This window comes from Oncorhynchus mykiss, chromosome 2, assembly GCF_057628025.1.
Source record: "Oncorhynchus mykiss isolate SJ-2025 chromosome 2, ASM5762802v1, whole genome shotgun sequence".
Classification (NCBI taxonomy): domain Eukaryota; kingdom Metazoa; phylum Chordata; class Actinopteri; order Salmoniformes; family Salmonidae; genus Oncorhynchus; species Oncorhynchus mykiss.
The window spans coordinates 34,997,620-35,011,159 of NC_143023.1; the positions used below are offsets into that span (position 1 = coordinate 34,997,620).

The 13,540-nt window shown below is 43.3% G+C and overlaps 1 protein-coding gene across 2 annotated transcripts in view; it reads right to left on the reverse strand.

The window, feature by feature from the left end:
• Positions 1-441: 441 nt before the first annotated feature.
• The window catches only part of LOC110488593 (uncharacterized), a 28,796-nt gene continuing 15,697 nt past the window's right edge, over positions 442-13,540 (reverse strand). For both annotated transcript variants that reach the window (XM_021560872.3, XM_021560863.3), the window contains exons 7-15: positions 12,665-12,775; positions 11,039-11,140; positions 9,239-9,326; positions 8,314-8,479; positions 7,853-7,940; positions 6,417-6,566; positions 5,932-6,139; positions 2,068-2,153; positions 442-1,859 (exon numbers count right to left, since the gene is read on the reverse strand). In XM_021560872.3, coding sequence (XP_021416547.2) covers positions 1,725-1,859; positions 2,068-2,153; positions 5,932-6,139; positions 6,417-6,566; positions 7,853-7,940; positions 8,314-8,479; positions 9,239-9,326; positions 11,039-11,140; positions 12,665-12,775 — 1,134 coding nt within the window. In that variant the 3' untranslated portion in view covers positions 442-1,724. The remainder of the gene's footprint in view (positions 1,860-2,067; positions 2,154-5,931; positions 6,140-6,416; positions 6,567-7,852; positions 7,941-8,313; positions 8,480-9,238; positions 9,327-11,038; positions 11,141-12,664; positions 12,776-13,540) is intronic.

The following is a 13,540-nucleotide window of genomic DNA, read 5'->3' on the forward strand; positions in this document are numbered from 1 at the left end:
GTTAAACATTTCGTTATTGTTCAACTCTTACCTGCATTGCTCTCCGAGTCCTTTATCTATACGGTGTACGGCTGAGACAGAAGGGCCTGTGTTTTAACCAGACCACTTCATTTGATACACATACCGTTCCCAAAACAGATGAGGACCTTCGACAATATTATCTTCTTTTTCATTTTGAAATGGAAATACATTTTGAGGTCATTGTAATTCAACAAATAATACATTCTCCTCTCTTCATGTTACAACTGCTGGGGGCAAGAGAAACATGGTTCCCATTCAATCCCCATCAATTTGAAACGGTCAATACCATAATTAATATATCTGATTGTGGGTGCCAGTTTGGATAGCTCGATAGCTGTCTGGCAGGAAAGTAAAAATAGAAGCATGATTAAAAAGTCGATTTCAAGAAGACATTGAAGCAACGGGAATCAGAAGGGAAGGTTGTTTTCACAGAGTCAACAAAAGTGTATGAATGACCTTTAATGATAATAGTAAAAAATAATAGTAATAATACATATTTATAAGTATATAGTACTTCTGTGTTGATAGTAATAGAAAAAACAATCCATTTGAGATCGGAATGCTCGGTCAGTGTAAAATATACATATATTCAACATAGATATACATGTACAGGTTATTGCCAAAATAATGGAAAGACTTGAGTTAATGAGGAATACAAAGTATATTGAACGCAGATGCTTCCACACAGGTGTTGTTCCTGAGTTATTGAAACAATTGATATCCCATTATGCTTAGGGTCATGTATAAAAATGCTGGGCAGGCCATTACTTTGGCTATTATTTTGTCCCACATGGCTATGCCACCATAGGATGACAATGGCCCCATCCACAGGGCACGAGTGGTCACTGAATGATTTGATGAGCATTAACACCATGTAAAGCCATATGCCATGGCAAACTCAGTCACCAGATCTCAAGCCAATTGAACACTTATAAGAGATTCTGGAGCGGCGCCTGAGACAGCATTTTCCACCACCATCAACAAGACACAAAAGTATGGAATTTCTTATGGAAGAATGGTGTCGCATCCACCCAATAGAATTCCAGACCCTTGTAGAATCCACATGAAGGTGCATTGAAGCTGCTCATTGAAGCGGCTACCTGTATATTTCAATGGAAGCTGTAGTACTTCAATCTGGCCACAAGAGGGAGCTCAAACACAGCTGGTAGAGAGACACCAACCATTAAATCCTGATTTGAGACTAATAAAAAACATCATAGGTTTGTCTGTCAGTATATCATGGTTGGCACTGACTCTAAGATGTCCAATGGTTGCTCCAGCTTCCACATCCACGTCTTTATATTCCCATGCTCTTGTTCCTCCTCCATCCTCTCAACATCTCTTGTTCCACACAGAGCATGTAACAGTCTGCCACTCAGTCCCATGCCATCAAAGCTCCTAAGAAACTATCCAGAATCAAATGTCAGTTCCTTCAGGAAGCGCTTTCCTGAACATTATGTTCTGCTCATCACTCCTCACCTCCACCTCAACCACTCATATGAGGTAAAGTTCAGGCATCAAAATGGCTGCCTAGCTGGGTCCTACACACATTGTAGGGTGTAGGTTGAAGATTGCAGTTTTCCCCACATAATGTAAACTGCTGAAACTGTAGCCAGGTTACCCAAGTCAGCCAGGTGAATGGAGGTTCAGCCCAAGGGGTAGGTCAGACAGACACAGGTAAGGGGGCAGGTGTAAAGTCAAAGTCAGTAGCGGCTGTGCTCGTCTGTTGCTGTGACAATGACGTCCATCCAGATCCTCATGGCCTCGGCGCTGGGCGCCACCAGGAAGAAGAGGCGCTCGTACGTCTTCACACAGAATGTAAGGCTGGGCCGCGGAGACTGAGCGCGCGAGAGAGAGAGAGAGAGGCAGAGAGAGGGAGGCAGAGAGAGTGAGAGAGAGTGAGATGAATGGTGAGAGAGCAATAATTATTGGGATTTGGTTCAAGCATTAAGTGCATGAATGGATAATCTCTTTATCAGTTGTGGTGATATCATGGGCACACTGTTCCCTCTCTATGGTGATAAAATACTGTATATGAGGACTCACTGAAGTGGCTGTGCGCAGGTGGTCATAGTAGACTTCCTCTATAGCCTGGAAGTAGATCACCCCCTTCAGCTTCCTCTCATCACAGTCTGAAGGTAAACAATAGTCAATTAGAGAGAGAACGAGAGAAAGAAAGAGAGAGACAGACACAAATCACATAGGCATTTAGTAGGGCTGTGGCGGTCATTACATTTTGTCAGCCGGTTATTGTCATGCAAAAGACTGCCAGTCTCATGGTAATTGACCGGCAATTAACATAAACACATTTAGTATCTCCAGGCCTCCACGCATACAACCTGCGTACAAGCTTGCTGATGCACACCTTGCAACATCTATATTTTTTAAAAGTAGAATATATCAATTGAATATTCACCATCACAATAAATCCATTATTTATTTTAGGCAGGTCTAAAGAAACATTATGATATGAAGAAAATGTATTTCGGAGGAACAGAATATGATTTGGCCTACTGCATTTTATCTGGCTATGCTCAATGCCATAGGTCAGGGATACTCAACTCTTACCCTACGAGGTCCGGAGCATGCTGCTTTTCTGTTCTACCTGATCATTAATTGCACACACCTGGTGTCCCAGGTCTAAATCAGTTCCCTAATTTGTCCCTGAGCGTAAAAGTGATCATTTAAAACAGGTCCTATATTATGCTAGATTCAGAGTTATTGATACAAACCTTAGAATTTCTTAGAAATCAAAACAAATATGGGCTGCATGCCAGGGGCGCAACTTTCACTGGGGACGTCCACCCCCAGTTTTGGAATGTGATACAAAAATAGGCAACGTTGTGCTTTAGGACCATGCGGACGCCTCCGAGCAGTCGGTTAGGCTGTTTGGAGTGTTTATCTGACTTAACTTGTTTTGAATAATTATGTCCCTCCCACTTCTAAAACCAAAGTTGCGCCGCTGCATGATGCGACTATAGGCTATTCATGATTTGAGAAAGTATTAAAAAAAAGGCTTGTGTTTCTGTTACTTGCCTCAGGCTGCACAGCAGTTCTCTCATCAAACTATTCCTGCCCATTAAACTATTCTCAATTTAGTCTTGTCTTTACTAATATGTAAAATTAGTTTTGATTTAGAATGCCCATTATCAAATGGGCAGGAACAGGGGCAGGGGAAAAAAATACGTCATCTGTCTGCTCTCGAATAGCGAATGGAGGCCGCGTGCTTTTCCACCGGTCCGTTTTATCAATGATGACAGGTAGCTACTTCGGTTATATAGTGGAGCATGTGCTTAATATGAGCAGCTGAGAAATAAATATAAGGAAGCTTATTTCACTCCAAGCATCAAGACCTTTTCAGGAGCATGCTCTAGCTGCGTGACAGGTGATATTCCGCCCAAATTGTTTATGCCATGAGCTCTCCAACCCTGTTAATCCACACTCAAAGGCAATTGATTACTCAAATTTGTTAATTTTGGGGTAGAGGCTCGACCAATTATGCACCAAAGACATCTTAAAATAGTTTTATTTTAGATTTTTCTTCCATGAATAATAAGCGGTAAGTACTGTATATCTGCACAATAATAATTTTAATTTAAAAAAAAAATGGGCTTGGGTTCATATGCCTATGTGTATGCAATCCCGTTATGCCCTCAGACTAACCATAATTCAAGAAAAGAGTCTATACAGGATTAAGATTGAATCCTATTACACCGGCTCTGACGCTCATCGGATGTGGCAGGGCTGCAAAACTATTACGGACTACAAAGGGAAACCCAGCTGCGAGCTGCCCAGTGACACAAGAAACACTGAAGCATGCATGAGAGCACCAGCTGTTCTGGACGACTTTGTGATAACGCTCTCGGTAGCCGATGTGAGCAAGACCTTTAAACAGGTAATTATTCACAAAGCCGCAGGGCCAGACGGATTACCAGGACGTGTACTCAAAGCATGCGTGGACCAACTCGCAAGTGTCTTCACTGACATTTTCAACCTCTCCCTGACAGAGTCTAATACCTACATGTTTCAAGTAGACCACCATAGTCCCTGTGCCCAAGGAAGAGAAGATAACCTGCCTAAATTATTACCCCCCCGTAGCACTCACGTCAGTAAACATGAAGTGCTTTGAAAGGCTGGTCATGGCTCACAACAACAACATCCTCCCGGATACCCTAGACCCACTCCAATTCGCATACCTCCCCAACAGATCCAGAGATGACGCAATCTCAATCACACTCCACACTGCCCTTTCCCACCTGGACAAAAGGAACACCTATGTGAGAATGCTGTTCATTGACTGCAGCTCAGCGTTCAACACCATAGTGTCCACAAAGCTCATCACTAAGGATCCTGGGACTAAACACCTGCCTCTGCAACTGGATCCTGGGCTTCCTGACGGGCTGCCCCCAGGTGGTAAGGTTAGGCAACAACACGTCTGCTACACTGATACTCAACACTGGGGACCCTCAGTGTTCTGGCAGTATGGTGCCAGAACAACAACCTCTCCCTCAATGTGAGCAAGACAAATTAGCTGATCGTGGACTACAGGAAAAGGCGGGCCGAACAGGCCCCCATTAACGTCGACAGGGCTGTAGTGGAGCCGGTCGAGAGTTTCAAAGTTCTTTGGTGTCCACATCACCAATGAACTATCATGGTCCAAACACACCAAGACAGTCATGAAGAGGGCACAACAACACCTTTTCTCCCTCAAGAGACCGAAAATATTTGGCATGGGTCCCCAGATCCTCAACAAGTTCTACAGTTGCACCATCGAGAGCATCCTGACCGGTTGCATCACTGCCTGGTATTTCAACTGCTCGGCATCTGACCGCAAGGCACTACAGAGGGTAGTGCCTTTACGGCCCAGTACATCACTGGGGTCAAGTTCCTGCCATCCAAGACCTATATACTAGGCGGTGTCAGAGAAAAGCCCCAAAAATTGTCAAAGACTCCAGTCACCCAAGTCATAGACCTTTTTCTCTGCTACCGTACGGCAGCGGTACCGGAGCGCCAAGTCTAGGACCAAAAGGCTCCTTAACAGCTTCAACCCCCAAGCCATAAGACTTCTGTACAACTAACGAAATGGCCACTGGATTATTTACATTTGTTTTTTACACTGCTGCTACTCGCTGTTTATTATCTATGCATAGTCACTTCACTCCTACCTACATTTACAAATTACCTCGACTAACCTGCACCCCTGCACATTGACTCGGTACAGGTACCCTGTATAGGTATATAGCCTTCTTATTGTTATTTTATTGTGTTACTTTTTTATTATTTTTTACTTTATTTTATTTGGTAAATATTTTATTAACTTTTATTGAACTGCATTGTTTGATAAGGACTTGTAAGTAAGCATTTCATGGTAAGGACTACACATGTTGTATTCGGCGCATGAGACAAATAAAGTTGTTTTGATTTTGATGCATAAGCTATAATATGCCTACGGGTGTTTTTAAAATATCATCACCTTAGAAAGCTGTCCGTTAGGCTTTGAAACAACATCTACAATAACCATGTTTTACAATCCGTTTCAACCTGCTGTTGAACTTCTTTCTTCAAATTGATCCTCAGAGTGAGGTGAGTTTTAAAAGCACGATACTGTTTTGATGAAACGTGTTTGATGTGATTTTCAAATGCATTTGCATTGATGTCAAGAGTGGTTAGAGGGACAACAGAGCCCTGAATACCAGGCCATTAGGAACTGATGATCATTAGCAAGTTGGGTACTATCTAAGCATGTCCAGAGTGCATAACAAGAGATTACCTTAACTCAACTTCACATGGAAATGTATAGCAGTCATGACTCAAGACTGCCGGTGTGGCGGTAATTAGGGTCACCGCAACAGCCCTAGCATTTAGGCTTATCCATACCAACACCCACACAGTCTCTCTCAGCCCCCTCACCTGTGTAGTAGGCTAGCCGCCTGTGGTCCATATCGAACAGGAACCACCTCCTCCTCCAGGTCTTGACCCGCCCCCCTCGCTTGGTCAAGAAGCCGGCACAGCGGCGAGGGGACATACGCAGGCCCATGCACCCCGCCACCCCGTGACCCAGCGACTCCACGTGGGCCCGCAGGTCAAAGTTCGCAGAGAGGAAAAGAGGTAGGGAGCGCTGAGAAAAAGAATGAGTATAATGTATATTGTTTCACTATAAATATGCAAAATTAAACGGATCAACGTTACAAGGTTAGTGAGAAGGAGACAGACAGAAAGAAAGACAGATTGAGAGAGCAATAAACAGGGAGAAAGGAGAGGTTGGAGAAAGGATGTATAGCACTATAGAGAACACAGACACACAGACCCACAGACACACAGACACACAGACACACACACAGACAGACAGACAGACAGACAGACAGACAGACAGACAGACAGACAGACAGACGTACCTCAAGGGAGTTGGGGACTGGACTGGTGGTTTTTGGCTGCTCCTCTGGGTCAGGGACTGGCCTGGTCTGGGACTCTACTGGTTCTGCTGCTCCTCGGCCATCCAGCTCTCTCTGCCTCTTCTCCTCCACAATCACCTGCCTCCTTTCCTCCTGGATCAACACACATGCTCTATCTCAATTATCCACTTCCTTGTATCCTATCTCCTCGTGTCCTTATGAATCATATTGCCTCCCTTCGAAAGAGGTGCCTCCCTTCAAAGACCTTTTTCAATTCCTTTTTCATTTTTTAGAAAGATGCATACTTTTATTGAAAACAGGGGGGTTAAGATTAAGTACAATATCTAGGCTGAGGCATATACACTCCCCTACGTATTTATTTGGACAGTGAAGCTAAAAGTTCATTTGGCTCCATACATTTTGGACTTGAGATTACATTTTTTTTTATGAGGCGTCAGTACAGAAGGTCACCTTTTACTTGAGGGTATTTTCATACATATGTTTTACCGTTTAGAAATGAAAACACTCCATGCACATACCCCCATTTGAAGGTGTCATAAGTATTTAGACAATTTCACTTAGAAGGTTAGCATGTTTTGGGGGCATGATCCGTGTGCATCTGTAACTTTCTCATTCATTATTATTCTCGATTCATTCGTGATTAACCGTGATCATGGTAGCATCCACATGAATGTAGGAGTGTTCAGAAATATATTCTATTCTTATTTCCAATAAAAGTGACACCAAAATGACACAATACATGATTTACCATTCATTTCTATTGGACACAACATAATCTGAAACACAACCAAAACAAACTGCAAATGCATCCAACGAGTTTGTAGAGTCGCACGCTTGATGTAATAATTGCGTGCTAGGAATATGGGACCAAATACTAAACTTTTGACTACATTTAATACACTATAAGTGAAATTGTCCAAATACTCATGACACCTTCAAAATGGGGGCACTAGACACATTCATTGCATTCATTTCTAAACGGTAAAACAGATATGTATGAAAATACCCTCAAATAAAAGGTGAAATTCTATACTGACGCCTCATTAAAAAACAAGTTTTAGCTTCACTGTCCAAATGAATACATTGGGGAGTGTATTTGCTCGGTGTTGGAGACACAGTAATGATGACATAGTTCAGTTTTGTTCGTTTTCTATGAAGTGTTCTTCCATTTCACAGTCTGGTTTCTTCTGGTGGTCATGTTGATTATCTATGGTAATCAGTCAGTTGTCACACAACAGGGTTGTGTTCATTAAGCAACAAGCAGAAGAAAACCGACTGAAACAGGGAGGGACTACCTGAATTAATCGTCCAGTAACGTTTGTAAACGTTTTGTTACAGTGTGCCCTAATGAATATGACCCGGGCATGTCTAAAGCTGTGTGTCTCTGGTGATTAGGGATGTTAGTGGTGGTGACTCACCCTCTCTTTGAGAAGCCTCTCTCTCTCTGCCTTGGCCTCCTTCAGTCTCCTCTCAATCTCAACCAGGTTTAACAGTCCCAGACTCGGGCTGGAGGGAGAAGGAAAAATACATACATGTCAGCATGTCAGAGTTATTGGCATTATTGTCGTCAAGGACGCAGACACAGATGTACAAACATACAGACACGTGCACACACGCCCACGCAGAGTGAAAGCAGCGTTTATATTTCACTCACACACACCTAGCAAACTCACCTGGCCAGTCTATCACACTCCACATCACATCAACTACATCTCCACTCTGACCCAATCACCCAATCAATCTTCCACAGACAACTCATCACATTCCCTCTCCTCCTGACAGCCAATCAGATACCTACTCTTATTCACTCTCAACAGAATCACACTAACGTGTTCCTTTAAACTTTGTGTGACTTTAGACATTTTTTCCCTCCACTGACCTGGCAGCACGGGAGCTACTAGCACTGTTACAGGGGGTGAGGAGACCACTGTCATTGCTGGGCCCAGGTCTGTGCCCGTTGCTGTGTCCATTGCTGTGCCGGTGGGAGGGGAGGGGGGAAGTGAAGCGCTCTGGGCTCGGACTGTCAGGTACCATTCTCACCAGCCCTGTGAAAGAGATAGAGATAGAGAGAGAGAGAGACACAGAGAGAGAGAGAGAGAGAGACACAGAGAGAGAGAGAGAGAGAGAGAGAGAGAGAGAGAGAGAGAGAGAGAGAAAGAGGAAGGGACACAAAAACAGCACACATAGCACTTATTATATTATATAAGAGACATGGTAAGGAGAGCACGAGAAAGGGGGAGAGAATAGAGAGAGCAGAGGAGAAAAAATAGAGGGGGAGAATGGATGACAGTGCAGACATACAAACACACACACACAGTGGGTTAGAGAGAGAGCCTAGAAATTGGATTTATGCAACAGTGGAGTAAACAAACTGAACAGAATTTCTAAAGAACAGCCATAGACTAGTAGCCCCACTGGCTCATCCAGTTCATTCAGCTATATCCTGCTCACGGCATGGTAATAACACACAGCTACATCTGCTACTGACTCGTCTTAGCAGACACTGAAAAGGCAGAGAGAGAGAGAGAAAGAGATGGAGAAAGAGAGAGAAGCAGAGAGAGAGAGAGAGACGCAGAGAAAGAGATGGAGAAAGAGAGAAGCAGAGAGAGAGAGACAGGGAGATAGAGAGATAGAGAGTAGGAGAGAGAGAGAAAGTAGGAGAGAGAGAGAGAGAGATGGGGTGGAACTAAACAAATACACAGACAAAGACAGAGGATCAAAAAAAAAAGCAAAAATGTAAAAATGCTCTGAGGTAAAGCAAATGAAAAAAATGAATTCATAATTAAACACCAATCATAGGTCACCTTGCGCCGAGACCGGCCTATCGGCGAGCTTATTGTTGCGGTGCGAGCTCCGTCTCCGGGGTAAACTGGCGGATTCTTTGGCTTGTTCCTGAAGTTAGGGAATAACACTGTGATTTTGTGTTTCAGTACATTACTGGGAGAAAAACAACAAGTGAATCAAATCAGTGTTTATGTACAGTGGCAAGAAAAAGTATGTGAACCCTTTGGAATTACCTGGATTTCTGCATAAATGTGTCATAAAATTTAATCTGATCTTCATCATTGTCAGAACAATAGACAAACACAGTCTGCTTAAACTAATAACACAAATTATTGTATTTTTCTTGTCTATATTGAATACACAATTTAAACATTCACACTGTAGGTTGGAAAAAGTATGTGAACCCCAAGGCTAATTACTTTTCCAAAAGCTAATTGGAGTCAGGAGTCAGCTAACCTGGAGTCCAATCAATGAGACGAGATTGAATATGTTGACTAGAGCTGCCTTGCCCTATAAAAAACACTCACAAAATGTTAGTTTGCTATTCACAAGAAGCATTGCCTGATGTGAACCATGCCTCAAACAAAAGAGATCTCAGAAAACCTAATATTAAGAATTGTTGACTTGCATAAAGCTGCAAAGGGTTACAAAAGTATCTCTAAAAGCCTTTATGTTCATCAGTCCACGATAAGACAAATTGTCTACAAATGTAGAAAGTTTAGCACTGTTGCTACTCTCCCTAGGAGTGGCTGTCCTGCAAAGATAACTGCAAGAGCACAGCGCAGAATGCTCAATGGGGTTAAGAAGAATCCTAGAGTGTCAGCTAAAGACTTACAGAAAACTCTGGAACATTCTAACATCTCTGTTGACGAGTCTACGACACGTAAAACACTAAACAAAAATGGTGTTCATGGGAGGACACCACGGAAGAAGCCACTGCAGTCCAAACAAAACATTGCTGCACGTCTGCAGTTCGCAAAAGAGCACCTGGATGTTCCACAGTGCTTCTGGAAAAATATTATGTGGACAGATTAAACTAAAATTGAGTTGTTTGGAAGGAACATGTGTGGAGAGAAAAAGGCACAGCACACCAACATCAAAACCTCATCCCAACTGTAAAGTATGGTGGAGAGAGCATCATGGTTTGGGGCTGCTTTGCTGCCTCAAGGCCTGGACAGCTTGCTATCATCGACAGAAAAATGTATTCCCAAGTTTATCAAGACATTTTGCAGGAGAATGAAAGGCTATCTGTCCGCCAATTGAAGGAAGTAAATCAACAACAGAATGGCTTCAACAGAAGAAAATACTCCTTCTGGAGTGGCCCATTCAGAGTCCTGACCTCAACCCGATTTAAAATGCTGTGGCATGACCTCGAGAGCGGTTCACACCATACATCCTAAGAATATTGCTGAACTGAAACAGTTTTGTAAAGATGAATGGTCCAAAATTCCTCCTGACCGTTGTGCAGATCTGATCCGCAACTACAGAAAATGTCTGTTTGAGTTTATTACTGCCAAAGGAGGGTCAACCAGTTATTAAATCCAAAGGTTCACATACTTTTCCCACCCTACACTGTGAATGTTTACACGGTGTGTTCAATAAAGACATGAAAACGTAGAATTGTTTGTGTGTTACTAGTTTAAGCAGACTATGATTGTCTATTGTTGTGACTTAGATGAAGATCAGATCCAATTTGATTACCATCTTATGAAGAAATCCAGGTAATTCCAAAGGGTTCACATACGTTTTCTTGCCACTGTATGTGTCACATACAAGTGGCAAACATGATCCGTGTCAACGGTAACGGCCCGGCAACACACCTGAGGTGATTTGTGAATGGTCAGCGGCGAGAGTGACATCGTGCAAGGGACTGAGCTGGGGATGTTGGACCAATCAGCGAGTGGCTTCTTCTCTTTCAAGACCTGATAAGAGATGGGAGTATGCCCATTATATAACCGGTTATGGCATAAACTCAGCCATGAAGAGGACAATGAAAAAAGAGACAAGTGAATGTTGTTGTTATAATGAGCTAGACATGTCAGTTAGGTTGGCCAGACCGTCAGTCATCAGACCTGGATGACCACACGACACACTAAGACGGTTGTGTCAACATTTAGCCATGGCACATAACGAAATGACATAGTGGGAGTGTAACAAGTAGCAAAATACATTCTGCAACTCACTGAGAATGGAAAATGCATGCCAGCTCTCAGGAACCACCCTAATGAGTTAAAAAAAAAGATGTCCCTCTCACTATATCTCGCTTTCCCTCCTTCCCTCCCACCCCTTCTCCCTGACTCACAGACACATGAGCAATTCAGAAGCGGCATGCATTCTCCGTTAACCCGTCTCAGTCTCTCTCTCTCTCCTGTCTGGAAGAGCAATGAAATACATTTCTCTCTGCCAAAAACAGTGCCATCTCTTCTCATTAGTGACTACTACCCATATGGCTACCCTAGCATGTCATACAAAGTCGTATTGCATTCAGACACAGTTGTACAGAAACACACTGTCTGTCCCTCCTTTCTCCCCCTATCTGCCACTCCCTCCCTCACTCCCTCTCTCGTCCTATTATTAACTAACACACTTAGCCTGTATTAAATGCCTTTTCTGATTAACCCAATCTACAGACACTTGAAGCGTGCATATTTGATTTGTGGTGTCTCTCAGCTTACCGGTGTTGTTGCGACGTTTTTAAGTTCTCTCAGCTTGTCTTCTCTCATTCCCTCTCTCTCTCCCTCATAGTCACCCTCCCCTGTTCTGCTTTTCTCTTCCCTGTTTCTTCCTTCCCTACCTCCCTCCCTCCCTCCCTCCCTCCCTTCAGTCATGCCTCTCTCTCGCTCACTCTCTATGCTCAGTTGTGCTCTTTCCCTGTCTCTAACTAGTCTCCTCCCCCTTTTCAACCTGCCCTGTTATAATACTAATCAAAGGCATGTCATTGGTTCAACAACAAACCATATCACTGTCCAAGCAGGGAGTTGACAAATCATACACTTTGGCGCTTCGGACAACCATTATGAATATTGAATAAAAACACTGGCAACAATGGACATTCTTATCTAGCTTCTAAGCACTTCATTTAAATGTTACATTTTAGTCATTTAGCAGATGCAGTTTGTACATTCATTTCAAGATAGCTCGGTGGTACAACCACATATCACAGGCATAGAAAGTACATTTTTCCTCGATAACGTAGCTATCAGTAGATCAGTAGGTGACATGACAGAACTTGGGAAGGTTGAAAACTAGGCGGGCTGCAGTGTTCTGGATAAGTTGCAGGGGTTTGACGGCACAAGCGGGACTTCAGACACTTCATTTAATGTATCATATTTATCATACTTGGGCCACCGGGAAAATAAGACATAATCATTTCCCTGATCAATAATAAATAAATAAAGTTAAAGTTCTGACATTTGCTGGTCATCGGTCTCTGTTCCCCGTATTACCCTTTGAGTGGGGTGGAGCAACTCTTTCCTCTCCTTCCTCAAGGCATTCATCTCTCTCTCCTTCTCTCTCTCCATCTCCTTCAACTGCTTCTCAAGCTGCTGGACTCGCTCCTGAAGAAAGCAATGAATAAAGAAAAGAAATCGACCAATGAAACGTCAGACACTTAATATTAAACACCGCGTCATTCTGTCTCCTGTCATTCCTGTACTGTGTGTTCAGTGGCATGTTAGACAGAGTATGTTGTTGTTAGTATTATAGAGTTGTTGTGTGAAATATGCGCAGTATCTCATCTGTTACGTCTCATGTCTTATGTTAATAGTCAGTTCATCTAGGTATGTTCAATGGCACACCTTCCAGCATCCATTGGAGTTATGAGAGGAGATGTGGGACGAATAACAGAGGAGAGGAGTGAGAGATGGCAGGGAAGAAAGATTTTGTGATGTCAACTCAGCACAGTTCATATGTCAGAGAGGAGGAGATAGAGACAGAGAGAGAGACCGAGAGAGAGAGAGGGGTATAGAGATGAGCTGTCAACCCAAGCAAGGCCACAGTGCAGCTGAATCAACTCTCTCCCACTCTCTCCTCCCCTCTTTCCATCACTATCACTTGTTTCATCTCTCTTTCTCTATTCTCCCACTTTTCCACCTCATCACATGATATCCTAAGTTTATCCTCTTTCTTCTCTCTCCTCACGATACAGTCCTTCCTTTTATCCTTCAACCCCTCCCCTCCACTACCCCTTTTACCTTGCCTCTCCATTCTCTACTTTTAGTCCCTCTCCTCTCCTCCAATTCCTCTATTGACCAGCTCTCCCTTCATCTATACATCCTTCTCCACTTTCCCTCCCTCCCTCCCTCCCTCCCGAAGGTGCTTCT